Genomic DNA, 20,172 nt, shown 5'->3' on the forward strand with positions numbered 1-20,172 from the left:
CTGCCGTCCAAGTCCAACTCTGTGTTGGGAGAAGTCACCCTATATAGCCTCCCTGGAGGGGATGTGGGAGTGGCTCCCACGCCACAGAGGGAAACCTTGCCAGCCCAGTGTGGAGGCCAGGGCTGGCCCGCAGGCGGCCCCCACACAATCAGTGGTATTTACTAAGGTCTTACTGTGTGCAGAGCACTGTCCTAAATGTACAATATAACAGAGTTGGCAGTCACGCTCCCCAGGGCCTGCATATACGCCAGAGCTTCTGCAGCCCAGCTATGGAGCAGCTCTCCAAGGAATTCCCAACTCTAACTCAGGCCGCGTGGTAACAGGTCCCAGTCCACCTGGTGGGAATCCAAGCGGCTGGCTGCCAGGGATCCGCAGCAGGGGAGAGAGGCCAGACAGAATTCCAGCTGGGCTCCCTGGCTGGAAGCACCTGACTGGTCCGAGAAACCATGATCCAAAATTAGTTACAGAGCAGCCGACCTCCCCACCCTTCAAAGTCTTATTGAAGCCACATCTCCTCCAGGGAGTCTTCCCTGACTAAGCTCTAAGTTGACTTCAGTCAGTCGGTCAGGCAATCATATTTATTGAGCGCTTACTGTGTGCAGAGCATTATACTAAGCTTATGGGATAATTCAAAATAACAATAAATGGACACATTCCCTATCTACAACGAGTTTACAGTCTAGAAGGGGAGACAGGCATTAATATAAATAAATAAATTACAGATATGTACATAAGTGCTGTGGGGCTTTGAGGGGGATGAATAAAGGGAGCAAGTCAGGGTGACACAGAAGTAAGTGGGAAAAGAGGAAAGGAAGGTTTAGTCAGGGAAGCCCTCTTGGAAGAGATGTGCTTTCAGTAAGGCTTTGAGGGATGACAGACAGGGAGCTGGTAAGTGCTTAATAAATACCACTGATAATAATAATAATAATAATAATATTGGCATTTTCTTTAGCACTTACTATGTGCAAAGCACTGTTCTAAGCGCTGGGGGGGATACAAGGTGATCAAGTCGCCCCACATCTTCTTCCTAGCCTGGATCTCCCTCCCCCTCCATATGAACCAGACCACCATTCTCCCCACCTTCAAAGCGTTATTATGATCACACCTCAGCATGGTGTAGTGGTTAGAGCACGAGATTGGCAGTCAGAAGGTCTTGAGTTCTAATCCCCACTCTGACACTTGTCTGCTGTGTGACCTTGAGCAAGTTACTTCCCTTCTCTGGGCCTCAGCTACCTCATCTGTAAAATGGGAATTGAGACTGTGAGCCCCACGTGGAACAGAGACTGTGTCCAATCCAATTGGCTTGTATTTCCCCCACAGCACTCAACAAATAGCAAGCACTTAACAAATACCATAATTATTATAATTAATTAATAATTATTATTATCTCCTCCAAGATTCATTCATTCAATCATATTTATTGAGCGCTTACTGTGTGCAGAGCACTGTACTAAGCACTTGGGAAGTACAACTTGGCAACATATAGAGACGGTCCCTACCCAACAGCGGGCTCACAATCTAGGAATTAAGCTTAATTTTCCCCTGCTCCCTCTCCCTTCTGTGTGGTCTATGCACTTGGATCTGTGACCTTTGGGTAGTTGATTATCGCCCCACCCTAAACCTCACAGGACTTATGTATGTATCTTTAAATTATATATTGTAAATGATTTATTTATATTAAAGTCCATCCCCGACTCTAGACTGTAAGCACTGTGGGCAGGGAGTGTATTGGCCAACCCTTGTATTGCACTCTCCCAAGTGCTTAGTACAGTGTTCTGCACACAGTAAGCACAAAATAAATACCATTGATGATGATGATGCCCTCCTCCACTGCCACCATTTGGGCCCAGAGCAGTACATGGGGATTAAATACCTGTTCTCCCACCTATTCAGACTGCGACCCTCATTTGGGACAGGAATTGTGCCCAGCCTGATTTACTTGCATCTACCCCAGTTCTTAGAACAATACTTGACACACAGAAAGCACTTGTCTATGCACTTGGATCTGTAATCCTTTGGATTTTTGATATTCGCCCCATCCCCAACCCCACAGCACATGTGCACATATCTTTAAATTATATATGATAAATTACTTATATATTCCTATTAATGTCTGTCTCCCCCTCTAGACTGGAAGAGTGTTATGGACAGGGAATGTGTCTGTTTATTGTTGTATTGTACTCTTCCAAACTCTTAACACAGGGCTCTGCACGCAGTAAGCGCTCAATAAATGTGATCAAATGAATGAATAATTCTGTTGTACTCTCCCAAGCACTTCATACATTGCTTTGCATGTAGTAAGTGCTCAATAAATACCATTGATGGATTGATTAATAAGCGCTTAACAAATAACACTAAAGAAGAAAAAAGAAACTGAAGGCCGGTAAGAGTTGGGAAGGGAGGTTGACGGAATTGGAACTGGGTCAGTAGGCCGCTCTTTCACTGCGGGTGACTCGTTCCTCCTAGTAAAGCTAGCCCGTGTGCCTCTTCCTGTTTTATACCTGGAGCCATCGAGGACCAGAGAGGTCACTCCTCATGCCAAGGTCACACAGCACGGTTAGAGCTTCTTGTGGAGAAGGAGGCCAGGAGTACGGTGTCAGCTTCCCAGCCCCTAAGCTGCCAGCCTCGTGCCAAGCTGGGCCACACACCCCTCCCACAGCCCAGCTGTGTTCTTGTTTACATTGGCCCCAGGCCTCAGTGGGATCCTGTTCCTTGTCCGGATAGGAGACATTCCAGAGATGGTTTCTGTTGATTAATTCCTGTAAACCCAGAAGCCTTAGAGGGCAGCCCTTGACCTGCACGCCTAACAAAAATAATAATGGTATTTGTTAAGTGCATACTATGTGCCAAGGACTGCACTAAGCACTGGGGTGGATATAAGCAAATCAGGTTGAACTGTGTCCCTGTTCCATGTGGGGCTTACAGTCTCCCATCCCCAGATGAGGTAACTGAGGCCCAAGGAAGTGAAGTGGCCCGAGGTCACACAGCAGACATGTGGCAGAGCCAGGATTAGAACCCATGACCTTCTGGCACCCAGGCCCATGCTCTATCCACTACTCAATGCTGCTCCTGATGTTGGAATCTATATTTTACTCCATCATCCTCTTCATCTGCTCCTGACCCAGTTGCTTAGAGGTCATGGATCACAACCATGGTCCTGTCTACCCCTCCACCCTTCTCATACTTATGTGAGACCCGCCGCCTTCTGACTCATGATCAGGGGGTCAAAGACCCTTCAGAGGGTTGTCTGGAGGGCTGGGGTTGGACCGGGGTGAGGGAGGGGGTTGGCATCTAGGCGGAGGCCAGGTCTGGCATCAGGATGAAGACAAGGACTCAGACAGGAGCTGGGGATGGGTGGGTTCGTTCATTCATTCAATTCATTCAGTCATATTTACTGAGCACTTACTCTGTGCAGAGCACTGTATTGCTTAGGACAATATAGTACAACAATTAACAGACACATTCCCTGCCCACGGTAAGCTTCCCATCTAGAGGTGGGAAGGGTGGTTCACCTTTCCCATCACTACACAGGGCTGGAGGTCAAGAAAGAAATGACCTTAATCCTTTAATCCCTTTGACTGAGACCCCACAGGGAGTAGTAGAAATAGTAGTAATGATTATGATGGTATTTGTTAAGCGTTTACTATGTGCAAAGCACTGTTCTAAGCACTGGGGGGATACAAGGTGATCAGGTTAATAATGATGGCATTTATTAAGCACTTACTATGTGCAAAGCACTGTTCTAAGCGCTGGATTGTCCCACGTAGTAGTAGTAAGTAATATTCATTCATTTCATTCAATCGTATTTATTGAGCACTTATTGTGTGCAGAGCACTGGACTAAGCGCTTGGGAAGTACAAGTTGGCAACATAGAGAGATGGTCCCTACCCAACAGCAGGCTACAGTCTAGAAAGGGGAGACAGACAAAAAAACAAAACATATTAACAAAATAAAATAAATAGAATAAATAGCGCTTAGTACAGTGCTCTGCACACAGTAAGCGCTCAATAAATACGATTGATGAAATACATACAAATAAAATAGAGTAATAAATACGATTGAATGAATATATACATATATACAGGTAGTATATATGAGAATAGTAGTAGTAGTAGTTGAAGTAATAATATTTATTAATAGCATTAAGTGCTTACTATGTGCAGAGCACTGAACTAAAAGCTGAAAAAGAATGCACAGTTGGGAATTAGACATGGTCGCTGGCCTTCATGAGGCTCACAATCTAAATATATAAGAGGAAGAGGGAACTCATAGACACATAATATACACTGGCAATGTGTCTGTAATATTGTCATATTGTACTCTCCCAAGGGCTTAGTAGAGTGCTCTGTACACAGTAAGCACTCAATAAATACAATGGAATGAATGAATGAACGAGTGAAAGAAGATGAAACAAACCAAAAGAAAATATAAAGATATGGACAAATACACAAAAGAAAACCATAGATCAGTAGGGTGCCGTGGCTAGAGGAGCAGAATTTCAGGCTTTTCGTGGTTCAGAGTCCACAGTCAGTCTGGCAGTCAATTGTATTTATTGAGCGCTTGAGGTATGCAGAGCACTATACTAAGCACTTGGGAGAGTGCAATATAACATTAGGACAGATATATTCTCTGCCCACAATGAATTTAGAGTCCTAGAGTGAGGGAAGAGCTGAGGGAGCCTGAGGAACTTTTTCAGGTCTGCAGTCACAAACCACAGCCATCACCCTTCCTGAGGTTTGGAGGAGGCACCAGGCTGAAGCTGCTTGTCTCCGTCCTGCTTGTCTCTGTCCCGCCAGGGCAGGGTGAGGCAGGCCAGATGAAGTCTCCTTCCATATGGCACCACCAAATGGTCACGTGACTCCTTCCGGTGCCCGCCACCCCCCATCGTAGTGCCCACGGCCCGTGCCGCCTTCCTCTATCGGACCACCACCTTGCCGCCTCGAGAACCTGTGCCGGCTCTCATTCGTTCATTCAATCATACTTATTGAGTGCTTACTGTGTGAGGAGCACTGTACTAAGCATTTGGGAGAGTACAACACAGCAATTAACAGACACATTCCCTGCCCACAACGAACTCACGGTCTCCTCTGCGACACTGAGGATCCTCCATCCTGGCTCGCCTTGCCCCATCCCGGAGAGATGGAAAGAAGCAGCCTTCACCCTGGAGCCTCCACAAATCAACAGGAAGACTGGTGGCTGTAGCGATCACCGTGGCTATGGTTGTGACTGTGGACTCTGAACCATGAAGAGCCTGAAATTCTGCTCCTCTAGCCTTAGCCCCAGATTGATTTTTATTTTTCCTCTTCCTTGTCTTAGTGCTTTTGGTTCATCGTCCCTTGTAATAATAATAATAATAGTGTTGGTATTTGTTAAGTGTTTACTGTGCACTGAGCACTGTTCTAAGTACTGGGGTAGATACAGGGTAATCAGCTTTTCCCATGCATCTGTTGCCAATCCCCTTTTTTAGTATTAGATTGTGAATCCGCTGCGGGAGACGGATGAGGTCTAATTCCCACCTGAATAGGCTTTCCCAGCGCTTAGTACAGTGTTCTGCACCTAATAAACACAATTGCTATTACTCCTCCTCCTCTTACTATAGTGCTCCTCCTCCATCTACTACAACCACTACTCCTACTATAATAATAATAATAATTAATATTAATAATAATAATTATCGTTATTATTATTATTAGTCTTCTAGACTGTGAGCCCACTGTTGGGTAGGGACCGTCTCTATATGTTGCCAAATTGTACTTCCCAAGCGCTTAGTACAGTGCTCTGCACACAGTAAGCACTCAATAAATACGATTGAATGAATGAATAATGTTGGTATTTGTTAAGCGCTTACTATGTGCCAAGCACTGTTCTAAGCGCTGGGGGAGATACTACTACTACTACTACTACTACGACTATGACTACTGCTACTAGAGAAGCATCTGGCTCAGTGGAAAGATCACGGGCTTTGGAGTCAGAGGTCACGTGTTCAAATCCCAGCTCCTCCAGTTGTCAGCTGTGTGACTTTGGGCAAGTCACTTAGCTTCTCTGGGCCTCAGTTTCCTCATCTGTAAAATGGGGATGAAGACTGTAAGCCCCCCCTGGGACAACCTGATCACCCTGTAACCTCCCCAGAGCTTAGAAAAGTGCTTTGCACATAGTAAGAGCTTAATAAATGCCCTCATCATTATTATTATTATTATTATTATGACTACTACTACTACTATTCAGCATGGCCTAGTGGACAGAGCACAGGCCTGGGAGTTAGAAGGACCTGGGTTCTAATCCCAGCTCTGCCACTTGTCTGCTGAGTGACCTTGGGAAAGCCATGTCTGCACACAGTAAGCACTCAATAAATACGATTGAATGAATGTCATTTCTCTGTGCTTCAGTTACCTCATGTGTAAAATGGGGACTAAGATTGTAAATCCCATAATAATAATAATAATAATGGCATTTATTAAGCGCTTACTATGTGCAAAGCACTGTTCTAAGCGCTGGGGAGGCTACAAGGTGATCAGGTTGTCCCATGGAGGGTTCACAGTCTTAATCCCCATTTTACAGATGAGGTAACTGAGGCACAGAGAAGTTAAGTGACTTGCCTGAAGTCACACAGCTGACAATTGGCAGAGCTGGGATTTGAACCCCAGACCTCTGACTCCAAAGCCCGTACTCTTTCCACTGAGCCATGCTGCTTCCCCTAAGGGACATAAGGGACAGGGGCTATATACAACCTGATTAGCTTTAACCTACCCAGCATTTAGTACAGTGCCTGCACTTAGTAAGTGCTTAACAAATACCACAATCATTACTATTATTACTACTATTGTAGGGAAAATTGCCAAGCCCTATGCCCTGAGGAACAGGCATTACTACCTAGTCTGGCCCCCCTCTCTCTTGCCCCACATCCTCCTCAGGGTTACCCGGACCTCCTCATTTCGCAGACTGTATATGATGGGGTTCAACATGGGGGTGACCACCGTATAGGAGAGGGACACCAGTTCCTTGGTCTCCGGGGAGTAGCTGGATCTGGGCTGTAAGTGAATGACCCCAGTTGTGCCATAGAACAGAGTGACAACCAGGAGGTGGGACATGCAGGTGGATAAGGCCCGGCTTCTTCCAGAGACCAGGCGCGACCCAAGAACAGCAGAGAGGATGCAGCCGTAGGACACGGCGATCAGTGTGAAGGGGACGAGTGTGACAAAGATGGTGGTAGCCAGCACATGGGCTTCAAACACCCCTGTGTCGGCACACACCAGACTCAACAGTGGAGAGATGTCGCACAGAAAATGGTGGACCTCCTGCCGCCCACAGAAGGGAAAGCTGAACAGCCAGAGCGTGAATGTGAAGGAGACAGAGACCCCCACCATCCAGGTGCCCACTGCTACCCGGAGGCAGCGGCGGGGGTCCATAAAGGCCCCGTAGCGCAGCGGGTGGCAGATTGCAACATACCGGTCAAATGCCATTACGGTCAGGAGGAAGCACTCTGCTATGCCGCAGGACAGGATCAGGAGAAGCTGGAGGGCACAGGCTAGTAGTGAGATCCGCCTCCGGTCGGCCAGCAGGTCGACCAGAAGTCTGGGGACGATGTCCAGGGAGTAGCAGATCTCCAGCAGGGACAGATTCCGGAGGAAGAAGTACATGGGGGTATGGAGGGCAGAGCTGGTCACCGTGACGAAGATGATGAGGCTATTGCCTGCCAGGGTGATGAGGAACATCACCAGGAACAACACAAAGAGCAGCGGTTTCAGCTGGGGAAGGTGGGAAAACCCCAGGAGGATGAACTCGGTGACAGTGGTCTGGTTGCCTTGAGCCATGGCTTCTTTGGGCCCTTCTGGTTCAGGGTTGAACTGTGAAAGGTCATACCGTGCCATCCGAAGTGGAAATCGGTCGTGCAATGTAATAGTGTGGACTTGTGGTCAAAAAATTGGGAAAGCCGGAGCAAATTAAGCTTGCATTCCATTACAGTGTAATCCCACTCTGGGCAGGGAAGGCCTCTCGAACTTCTGTTGTCCTTTCCCAAGTGCTTAGTAGAGTGCTTTGCACCTGGTGGGAGCCCAGTAAATAAATAAAGAAATATAACTTCAGCCTCAAGACAATGATGTGCAAAGTTCACACACAATTATTTGGAAAAAGCTGGATTTGCATTGGAGACCTCCCTCTGGAGAGATGAGAGCAGATTTGGGCTCCGTGTTTGGAATGGCAGGGCTTCTTTTATTCGCCTTACTGATCCCTCTACCAGGACGATTTCTCCTCAATCAATCCATCAGTGGTATTTATTGAGCACTTACTAGGTGCAGAGCACTGTACTGAGTGATTGGAAGTGTACAATACAGCAGAATTAGCATACGTGTTCCTGCTCATAACAAGCTTACAGTTTTGAGAAGCCTTGCTGAACATGGCCCCAGAATTATCTGTGCCTTTGGTGCCCTTTTCTTCCACCTAAATACAGGAGACATTTTCCTAGTCCCTTTACCCCCCATGTTGATGATGATTATGGTATTTGTTAAGCGCTTACTATGTGCAAAGCACTGTCCTAAGAGCTGGGGGAATACAAGGTGATCAGGTTGTCCCACTTGGGGCTCACAGTCTTAATCCCCATTTTACAGGTGAAGTAACTGGGGCACAGAGAAGTTAAGTGGCTTGCCCAAGGTCCCACAGCTAAGTGGCGGAGCTGGGATTCGAACCCATGACCTCTGACTCCAAAGCCCGGGATCTTTCCACTGAGCCATGCTGCTTCACGTTTTCAATCCCTTGAAATGATCTCCAGGAGCCACAAGAAAGTTTCACCAATCTCTATATTTCCTAATTTATTAATTAGTTTTATTCAGTTTAGGGTATTTGGTAAGTGCTTACTTTGTCACAGGTACTGTACTAAGCGCTAGGGTAGCTATAAGCTAATCAGGTTGGACACAGCCCCTGTCCCAGATGGCGCTTACAGTCTTAATCCCCATTTTACAGATGAGGTAACTGAGGCACAGAGAAGTGAAGTGATTTGCCCAAGGTCACACAGCAGACAAGTGGCAGAGCCAGGATTAGAACTCAGGTTTAGGTTTCCTTTAGTTTGGAAAAATCAATCTTAGCATGTTCTCCCTCCTACTTAGATTGTGTCTTTTTTTTAAAAGGTATTTGATAAGCAGCGTGACTCAGTGGAAAGAGCCCAGGCTTTGGAGTCAGAGGTCATGGGTTCAAATCCCAGCTCCGCCAATTGTCAGCTATGTGACTTTGGGCAAGTCACTTGACTTCTCTGGGTCTCAGTTCCCTCATCTGTAAAATGGGGATGAAGACTGTGAGTCCCCCGGGGGACAACCTGATCACCTTGTAACCTCCCTAGTGCTTAGAACAGTGCTTTGCACATAGTAAGCGCTTAATAAATGCCATCATTATTATTATTATAAGTGCTTTTATGTGCCAAGTATACGCACGGGGTAGTGTTAACCTAACATCATCATCATCATCATTATCATGAATTCCTACTTACTGAGAGCTTACTGTGTGCAAAGCACTGAACTAAGCGCTTGGGAGAGTACATGATAGACTCCATTTTAGGGAGGCTACCATTTCAGGACCCCATAAGAGAAAGGTAGGCATGGTCCCACTGGCTAGCTAAACCATCTGCCCATGTGGTTAAACGTTCTGTACTTGGGGTTTCTGAGTTCCTCAAAAATGGGGAGCCCTCTTGGGTAGAAAACCAAGTAGAAGCTACCATGATGCTTGGCTCCCAACGATCTGCTTCCCCTCCTATCAGGCTCCCTTAGACTTGTGTTAGATTGTCCTGGCCTCGACTCTCGGGGTTGCCCGGGGGACTCTGTGACAAAATGCAGGAACCTTGCAGGGGCTCTGGCCCGTTGGTGGTTTCTGTGAGTATTCTACTTCCCCTTCCCTGAACTGCAGTTAGGTTTTTGCTTAAGGTTCTGTGGTTCCCCAGTGTCAGATGCACCCCTCTGGAGACAGTTCCCCTGACGGATTGCCCCAGATCCACGCTAACAAGGAGGTCCTGGCGACCCTCCCTTCAAGGCCCCACTGAGAGCTCACCTCCTCCAGGAGGCCTTCCCAGACTGAGCCCCTTCCGTTCTCTCCCCCTCGTCCCCCTTTCCATCCCCCCCATCTTACCTCCTTCCCTTCCCCACAGCACCTGTATATATGTATATATGTTTGTACATATTTATTACTCTATTTATTTATTTATTCATTTTACTTGTACATATCTATTCTATTTTATTTTGTAGTATGTTTGGTTTTGTCTCCCCCTTTTAGACTGTGAGCCCACTGTTGGGTAGGGACTGTCTCTATATGTTGCCAATTTGTACTTCCCAAGCGCTTAGTACAGTGCTCTGCACACAGTAAGCGCTCAATAAATATGATTGATGATGATGATGATGATGATCCCCCTTAGGCCCTTGATTAATTGGTTAATGCTTCTTTTTATTGCAACTTTTACAATAAACTTGCTGCTGTGGCTGCGACCACATCTGCAGAACCTCACAGGTCTCCGTTAATCCTGACTTCTGCGATCTTGATACCCAGACGTACCCTACCCACTCTGACAAGCTTCTCAGAGTGGACACAGTCCGCAACCCATATGGGGCTCACAATGTTAATCCATTTTACAGATGAGGTAACTGAAGCACAGACAAGTGAAGTGACTTGCCCAAGGTCACACAGCAGGCAAGTGGCAGAGCTGGGATTAGGACCCATGTCCTTCTGTGGGACAGGCCGTCACCTGGCCTAATTAACTTGTACCCCAGTGCTTAGAACAGTGCTTGACACATAGTAAGTACAGTCTCTAGATTGTGAGCTCATTGTGGGCAGGGAATGTGCCTGTTTATTGTTATACTGTACTCTCCCAGGCCCTCAGTACAATGCTCAGCACACAGTAAGCACTCGATAAATATGATTGAATGAATGAATGTGAACTCTTTATTCACTACCCCTTCAGCCCCACAGCACTTATGTACATATTCATTATTTATTTATTTATATTAATGTCTGTCTCCTGCTCTGGACTGTAAGCTTGTTGTGGGCAGGGAACGTATCCACTAACTCTGTTATATTGTACTCTCCCAAGAGCTGAATCCAGTGCTCTGCAACCAGTAAGTGTTCAATAAATGCAACATTGATTGATTGATTGATTGATTGATTGATCATAATAATAGCAATTATTAATACCAAGGGACCCTTCTGGCATCCTTCAGAGACTTAACCCAGGTCAGGGAGACAGTTCCATGGCCCAGATCCAAGAAGGTGCTTCCCTGGTTGTCTGATTGATTGATTGAAGCAGCGTGGCTCAGTGGAAAGAGCCCAGGCTTTGGAATCAGAGGTCATGGATTCAAATTCCATCTCTGCCAATTGTCAGCTGTGTGACTTTAGGCAAGTCACTTAACTTCTCTGGGACCCCGTTACCTCATCTGTAAAATGGGGATTACAACTGTGAGCTCCCCGTGGGACCACCTGATCACCCTGTAACCTCCCCAGTGCTTAAAACAGTGCTTTGCACATAGTAAGCACTTAATAAAAGCCATTATTATTATTATCATTATTATTGACTGAGTGGGTGCAGGTATGCAGCAGCCCTGGACATAACCCAAGCAATCGATCAATTAATCAACAGTATTTGTTGAGCATCAACAGTGTGCATAGCACTGTGCTAAGCACTTGGATGAGTTCAGTGGAAGTAGAAAACACGATCCCTATCCACAAGAACCTTCCAGGGGAACGAGGTGAGAAGCAGACTGAATCCAGTCTGATTAGCTTGTATCTATCTACCCCCGCACATAGAACAGTGCCTGGCCCACAGTAAGAGCTTAACAAATATAAAAATAATAATAATTGTGATGTTTGTTATGCCAAACACTACTAAATGCTGGAGTAGATATAGGATTGTCAAGTTCCACAAGGAGTTCACAGTCTATTTGGAGGGAGAACTGGTGTTGAATCCCCCATTTTGCAGATGAGGGAAATGAGGTACAGAAAAATTAAATGACTTACCCAAGGTAGTTTGGCAGGCAGGCGGTGAAGCTGGAAATAGAACACAGATCCTCTGACTCCGAGGCCTGGGTTCTTCCTACTAGGCCATGCTGCTTCTCCTCCCATCACCCCAGAACTGGAAAAAATCCCAAACAATTAAAGGGGAGCAAGAAATGTGGCCTAATGAAAAGAACATGGAGCTGGGAGATAGAAAAACCCGGTTCTGGTCCTGGTTCTGCCATTCACCTGCTGTGGGACTTTGGATAAGTCACCTAACCTCTCTGGTCTTGTTTCTTCCCCTGCGAACTGGGGTAAATTCCCTCCTCTCCTCCCTTCTCAGACTGAGAGGCCCGTATGGGAAAGAGACTGTGCCTGTCTGATTTTCTCATAGAGACCCCAGCACCTATCACAGTGCTTGGCAAATCGCAACCACTTAAACACCCCAAGGGGAAACAAAATGCTGCACTCAAGGGGGCTTCCGCTTGCTGACCAACTGGATTCCGGATCCCCATCTTCACGGGGAAAGAAAATGTCAGGTTCAAACCTGGGTTCCTGGAGGGCAGGAAGCAGGATTAGGTGACCTGTGGAGGGCTTCCTCGAGGATCCTAGTAAAATGAGGTGGAAGTGTAGGAACTTGGACACCAGGATCATCCTCTTAGCCAAACACTGACCTCTCTGACCTCCTTTCTCGGGAACGCCTCTTGGTTTCCAGCCGTCCCAACTTACAGCGTAGAAATGATATTTACTGAGCATCCCCTGGGAGCCATTCTCTGTGTACTGAGCACATTAACAGGCTGGTTCTGGAGATGCGGATTTGGGAATCCTCTGCATCGAGGTGGTAATAGAAGCCGCCTGAGTGGATCAGCTCCTTGGCAGAGTGAGGGCAGAACAAGAAGAGCCCAGAAGCCAGTACAGAGCCTTGGGGGATGAGGACAGGAGGAGTCCGAGTAAGTATAGCTAAAACCAGAGAGAGGTTGGAAGAGACTAGATAGCAAGAGGTCAAGAGTAGTCCCCCAATCAGTCAATCAATCAGTAGTATTTATTGAATGCCTACTTGTTGCGGAACACTGTGCTAAGTGCTTGGGGAGTATAATACAGTGCTCAGCATACAATGTGATCAATACAATCCATCAATCGATTGATTGATCAAGGATTAGTAAAGAGAAGAAGGCTGTATAATTGGGGACCAGGAGATGATAGGGATAATGGGGAGACAGAGAAAATAATCATTATTATTATGATAATAATTATGGTATTTGTTAAGCTCTTACTAGGTGCCAAGCACTGTTCTAAGCGCTGGGGTAGATACAAGGTAATCAGGTTGGACACAGTCCCTGTCCCACATGGGGCTCACAGTCTTAATCCCCATTTTACAGGTGAGGGAACTGAGTCATAGAGAAGTTAAGTAACTTGCCCAAGGTCAAACAGCAGACAATTGGCAGAGCCAGGAATAGAACCCACGTCATCAGACTCCCATGCCCATGTTCTTGCCACAAGGAGGGAGTTTGGGCTAGGAGAGGTCAGAGAACTAAGGGAGGAGGCTGGCTGGATTGCTGCCCTCTTCTGCCTGTCGCTGCTTGGGGTGTCTGTACTCTGCCCTTTCTGCCCTTTCTGATCTGCTCCTTGGCTCCCCCAGAACCCTGATCTCCCCTGAAAAATTTGGTTCTCGCCCTCTCTGGTGGGCCCTTCCACCCTTCCTCTTTCTGACTGTATTTCTCCTCCCCCTTCTCCTCTGCCCTCTCCTTCTCATCTGGTCTCTGTCTCCGAGCTCCACCCTTCCTCCAGCCTCTTGTCATCCACCTGCCCTATGATTCTCGCTCGATTCTCTTCCCTTTCCATGCCCTGCACCCCTTGGCTCCCAAACCCCAGATCCCCATTAACCTACCTCCCACTCCTCCAGCTCCCTGGCCCTGACACCCGTGTCCAAGGTGGGAGAGAGACACTGTCAGGTTTCTTCCATAGGCATGGAGGTAGGGAGCATTTCAGCTGTGAGTATGGCTGTTGGTCTCCCCCCCTGAGGGTGGCAGGGGGGTACCCCAACCCCCGCTTTCCCACACCATCATTCCCAAGGGTCTTTGGGAACCGAGCTGCCAGGGGAAGCAGAACGGAGATCCCCCGAAGCCCTACAGTTCCCTCCTATGGGGCAGGGGCTTTGGGGGTTCAGAGTCCAGGGCTTCGGCTTGTAAGGACCCCAAGCTTTTTACTCTTTTTTATGGTATTTGTTAAGCAATACTATATGTCAGGCACTGTACTAAGCACTGGGGTAGATACAAGTTAATCAGGTTGGATACAGTCCCTGTCCCACATGGGGCTCACGATCTTAATCCCCATTTTACAGATGAGGTAACTGAGGTCCAGAGAAGTAAACTGACTTGCCCAAGATCACAGAGTAGGCAAGTGGTAGAGCAGGGATCAGGGCATTTTGACTCCCAGGCCCCACTATATCCACTAGGCCACACTGTTTTGGTGTGTAGAGGACCCACCCCCATAGCAACCCCCAGTTCTTGGGCCCCCTGCATAAAACCAGGATTCTCAAGGTGGCACACTGTGGAGGACTCCAGTTTGGGACCAGCTATTCGAACAGCCCCACTAATCCGGCCTATTTCAATGGGAATTAGACCATCAGCTCCTTGAGAGCAGGGACTGCAGCTATAATGTCTGTCATATATCCCCAAGGCCCAGGGTTTGTCTTTTTTATGGCATTTGTTAAGCACGTATTATGTGCTAGGTTACTGTTCTAAGTATGGGGGTAGATACATGGTAATTAGGTTGGACACAGTCTCTGTCCCCCGTGGGGCTCACAGTCTTAATCCCCGTTTACAAATGAGGCAACTGAGTTCCAGAGAAATGAAGTGACTTCCCCAAGATCACAAAGCAGGCTAGTGGCTGAGCCAGGATTATTCATTCATTCAATCATATTTATTGAGCACTTACTGTTTGCAGAGCACTGTACTAAGCGCTTGGGAAGTACAAGTTTGGAACATATAGAGACGGTCCCTACCCAACAGCGAGCTCACAGTCTAGAAGGGGGATGTTGTCCCACGGGGGGCTCACAATCTTAATCTCCATTTTACAAATGAGGTAACTGAAACCCAGAGAAGTTAAGTGACTTGCCCAAAGTCTCCCAGCTGACAATTGGCTGAGCTGAACCCATGAACTCTGACTCCAAAGCCCGGGCTCTTTCCCACTGAACTACACTGCTTCTCCTAGACTAGAATCTAGGTCCTCTGATTCCCAGCCTCATGCTCTTTCCACTAAGTAATAATAATAATTATGGTATTTGTTAAGCACTTGCTATATGGCAAGCACTGTTCTAATCGCTGGGGGAGGTATAAGGCAATCAGATTGTCTCACAAGGGGCTCACAGTCTTAATCCCCATTTTACAGATGAGGCAGCAGAGGCCAAGAGAAGATAAGTGACTTGCCCAAAGTCACATAGCTGACAAGAGGCAGAGCTGGGATCAAAACCCACTACCTTTGACTCCCAAGCCCGTGCTCTTTCCACTGAGCCACACTGCTTCTCTAAGTGCCACTGCTTCCCATCCACGTGCAGGTTTTCTGCTCTGCCCCTTCGGCCCTGTTCCATCTACTGACAGTCAATCCATCAGCAAATCATATTTATTGGGCACTTGCTGGTTGCAGAGCACTGTAGTAAGCACTTAGGAGAGTACAATATAATAGAGTTGGTAGAACTACCCTCTTGCCTAGGCCCTGCCCTGCCTGCCTAAAGGGACTACCCAGAAGATTTCAGGAATGGGAAACAGTGCCAACACAGAAACATCAATCAACGACCACCCTGGGTCCCCTATTTCACAAACCCAAGAACCCCAATGGTCACTTAAAACCCTCCCTCATGGAACTGCCCCCCTGCTCCAACTTGCTGTCCCTCATCACTTCCAAAGTCCTTTGCCCAACCAGGAAGCCCCTTGCCTGCTGGAAGACTCAGTTCTGTGCAGATCTCTGTCCTTCCCAAACATCCCCACTCTTCCAGGAAGCCCTCCCAGGCTGAACAGAAGAGAGGAGAGGTTGGGATTCCCCACCCCCTCCCCATAACCCTCCAAATTCCCTCTACTACCCTCCCCCATTTCCTCCCAAGCAAGGGAAATGTTTGTTTTCATTTAGACATTTGGTCAAGTGTCTCAGTGACCTTGACATTCACTCATTCATTCATTCATTCGTATTTATTGAGCACTTACTGTGTGCAGAGCACTGTACTAAGCGCTTGGAAAGTACAAGTCAGCAACTAATAGAGGTGGTCCCTACATGACAATCTGCCTCAGGATATCTAGCCTAGATCATAAGCCTCTTGAGCGAAGAGACCATGTCTATTCAACACCTTTAGCTGGATTCCCTGGACAGCTCTGTACACAAAGAGAAGCAGCATGGCTCAGTGGAAAGAGCCTGGGATTTGGAGTCAGAGGTCATGGGTTCAAATCCCAGCTCTGCCAATTGTCAGCTGTGTGACTTTGGGCAAGTCACTTAACTTCTCTGTGCCTCAGTCACCTCATCTGTAAAATGGAGATTAAGACCTTGAGCCCCACGAGGGACAACCTGATCACCTTGTAACTTCCTCAGTGCTTAGAACAGTGCTTTGCACATAGTAAGCGCTTAATAAATGCCATTAAAAAAAAGAGGACTCTCGTGAATGCTTTTATGATGGCTCAATCCTCTTCCAAATGCTACCATGATAGACGCACCTGGAAAACTGATGAACATTCTCTTTGGTGACTTCCTTTTTCTCAGTCAGTCAGTGGTTTTTATTGAGCACTTACTGTGGGCAGAACACTGTACTAAGCACTTGGGAAAGAACAATGAAATAGAGTTGGTAGGCATGATCCTTGACCTCAGAGAGCTTACAATTTAGCGGGAGAGATAGACATTAAAATAAATTGCTGAGAGGGGAAGCAGAGTATTTACTTAAGTGCAGTGAGACTATGGTTACAAAGTACTTAGTTATATTTACGGAGCACTTACTATGTGCAGAGCAGTGCTTGGAAGAGTATAATATGACAATATAAAGGACACATTCCCTGCCCACAATGAGCTCACAGTTTAGAGGGGGAGACAGACATTAATATAAATAAATTATGGATATGTACATAAGTGCTGTGGGGCTGGGAGGGAAGAATAAATAAAAGGAGCAAGCAGGGAGATAAAGGTGGGAATGGAAGAAAAGGAAAAGAGGGTTTAGTTAGGAAAGACCTCTTGGAGATGTGCCTTCAATAAGGCTTTGAAGAGGCGGAGAATAATTGTCTGTTGGAGGTGAAGAGGGAGGGCATTCCAAGCCAGCGGGAGGATACGGGTGACAGGTCAGCGGTGAGATAGACGAGATTAAAGTACAATGAGTAGGTTGGCATTAGGGGAGTGAAGTGTGACAGCTGGGTTGTAGGAGGATAGTAGTGAGTCGAGGTAGGAGGGGGAAAGGTGATTGAGCACTTTAAAGCCAATGGTGAGGAGCTTCTGTTTGATGCGGTGGTGGATGGGCAACCACGGGAGTTTCTCGAGGAGTGGGGTGATGTGTCCAGAACGTTTTTATAGAAAAATGGTCCGGGCAGCTTAGTGAAGTGTGGGCTAGAGTTGGGGGAGACAGGAAGCAGGGAAGTCAGCAAGAAGGCCGATACAGTAATCAACGCTGGATCGCATAAGTCCTCTAGACTGTAAGCTCGTTGTGGGCAGGGAATATATCTTTTATATTGTTATAGTGTACTCTCCCAAATGCTTAGTACAGTGTTCTGCATACAGTCAGCACTCAATAAATGTGATTAATTGATTGCTTGCATTAGCATGGTAGCAGTTTGGGTGGAGAGGCTGCCAGGTAATAATAATAATAACAATAATGGCATTTATTAAGTGCTTACTATGCGCCAAGCAGTGTTCTAAGCGCTGGAGAGGTTACAAGGTGATCAGGTTGTCCCATGGGGGGCTCCCAATCTTCATACCCATTTTACAGATGAGGTAACTGAGGCCCAGAGAAGTGAAGTGACTTGCCCAAAGTCACACAGCTGACAAGGGGCGGAGCTGGGATTTGAACCCATGACCTCTGACTCCAAAGCCCGTGCTCTTTCCACTGAGCCACGCGCCTCCCAGAGGGGACCCTGTTCAGGCCGGCAGTAAGTTTCCCACTGTCACTGATGTCATTTTCTCTGGAAGATGGGCCCAGATCACACTCCCGAGCGGCCAGATCACACTCCCGAGCGGCCCAGCTAACGAGCCGGGCTGCGGCCTCACAATTCCCGGGCGGGGAGCTGTGGAGACTGCCACATTTAATGAGCTCAAGGCATTGCTCCCAGTGGCCTGAAGGGATGGAATCTGGGGAATGATTACAAACTTTCCTCCCAAACTTTCCGCCTAACACCATGTGGCCAATTACTGGCAGCTGGAGACCTCTCCCCACCCCTCATGGGAATGGGGGAAGGCAGCTCCATGGGACCCAATGGGGTCCTGCCTGCCAAAACCTCTGCCTCCGCACACCTGATAATAATAATAATAATAATAATAATAATAATAATAATAATAATAATAATAATAATAATAACAACAACAATGGTACTTCAGTGATATGTGCTGAGCACTAAGTCCTGGGATAGATACAAGTTAATCAGGTTGGACACAGTCCCTGTCCCACATGGAACTCACAGTCCTAATCCCCATTTTACAGATGAGGGAACTGAGGCACAGAGAAATGAAGTGTCCTGCCTAAGGCTACACAGCAGACAAGTGGTGGAGTCGGGATTAGAACCCAGGTCCTTATGATTCCCAGGCCTGTGCTCTATCCACTAGGCCATGCTGCTTCCCTACGGAATGGGAGGGTGTCTCCCTTCTCCCAGTTAAACTGGTCAGGCCTGCAGAGTAGCAGACTGACAGACCAGAACTCTTCCCATCTTCAAAGGGAAGCAACGAGGCCTAGTGGATGGAGCACAGGCCCAGGAGTCAGAGGACCTGGGTTCTAATCCTGGCTCAGTCTACTGGATGACCTTGGGCAAGTCCCTTAACTTTTCTGCAACTCAGTTGTTTCATCTGCAAAATGGGGATTCAATACCCGTTCTCCCCCCTACTTTGACTGTAAGCTCCATGTGGGACCTGATTGTCTTGTAGCTACCCCAGATCTTAGTACAGTGCTTGGCCTAAAGTAAGTGCTTAACAAATTCTGCAATTATTATTATTCAAAGTCCTTCTTAAGTAATATCTCCTCCAGAAGCCTTCCTGGACTTCCTGCTCATCCTTCCATCCCATTTTGCCTCCTTACTGCATCTCCCATGCATTTAATATCACCCCCTAAATACTTAGGAACCCCCCCAACCTCATCTTCACAGCACTTGTCTATATGCCATATATATAATATAATATATTTATATATAATATAATAATATATATGCTATATATGTTAGTACAGTGCTATATATGCTATACATATGCTATATACATGTGTTATATCTATTTCTATATATAATACAGATATATCTATATGCTCTATATAAATAAACACAGTGCTAAGTGCTTAGTACAGTGCTCTGCACACAGTAAGTGCTCAATAAATATGATTGAATAAATATGCACTTACACTCATATTTTTCCCTTACCTTTATTTCATTTTAATGTCTGTTGGACAGTAAGCTCTTCAAGTGCAGCGATCGTGTCGACAAACTGTACTTTCCTAAGTGCTCAATTCAGTGCTCTGCACAAAGCAAATGCTCAGTAGATACCACTGACTGATCATTCAATTGTTTGGTTGGACCTGGGGGATAGATGGAGGGTTAAGAACTGAGCCAACACTCACATAACCCTGGATCTTTCCATATTAAGACCCGTCACAACCATTCCAGCTGCTGATGACACTGCTTGCCTAAATCTAAATACAGAGATGTGGAGTTGAGAGGGAGTTGATAGGAGTTCTCTGCCGGCCCTGAAAGGGAAGCCTGTGGGGCTTAGTGATTAGAGCACGGGCCTGGGAATCAGAAGGACCTGGGTTCTCACCTTGGCTCCGCTACTTGTCTGCTGTGTGACCTATGGCAGGTCACTTCACTTCTCTGTGCCTCAGTTCCCTCATCTGTAAAATGGGGATTAAGACTACGAGCCCCATGTGGGACAGAGACAGTGTCCAACCTCATTTGCACGTGCTTAGTATAGTGCCCGGGACATAATAAGTGCTTAACAAATACTACAATTGCTATTATTATTAGCTGGTGCTTTGACAGGTTTTCCGCTGGCCTG

General features: G+C 46.8%; 1 protein-coding gene across 1 annotated transcript; it reads right to left on the reverse strand.

Moving 5' to 3' along the window:
- Positions 1 to 299: 299 nt before the first annotated feature.
- Positions 300 to 7,868, reverse strand: LOC119946226 (olfactory receptor 10A7-like). Its single transcript, XM_038767678.1, has 2 exons — positions 6,918 to 7,868; positions 300 to 431 (listed from the first exon to the last, which is right to left on the reverse strand). Exons 1-2 carry the CDS (start codon positions 7,866 to 7,868, stop codon positions 300 to 302), a joined length of 1,083 nt encoding a protein of 360 aa, XP_038623606.1.
- Positions 7,869 to 20,172: the final 12,304 nt, after the last annotated feature.

Source organism: Tachyglossus aculeatus, chromosome 26, assembly GCF_015852505.1.
Source record: "Tachyglossus aculeatus isolate mTacAcu1 chromosome 26, mTacAcu1.pri, whole genome shotgun sequence".
In the NCBI taxonomy this organism is placed as follows: domain Eukaryota; kingdom Metazoa; phylum Chordata; class Mammalia; order Monotremata; family Tachyglossidae; genus Tachyglossus; species Tachyglossus aculeatus.

What these genes read in the sequence shown, in the direction of transcription:
- LOC119946226 (XM_038767678.1), bottom strand. Translation starts at nt 7,868, where the DNA reads ATGGCACGGTATGACCTTTCACAGTTCAACCCTGAACCAGAAGGGCCC. An exon ending in TGCGAAATGAGGAGGTCCGG is followed by an intron (nt 432 to 6,917) that starts GTAACCCTGAGG and finishes TTCTCGGACCAG; the next exon opens with TCAGGTGCTTCCAGCCAGGG.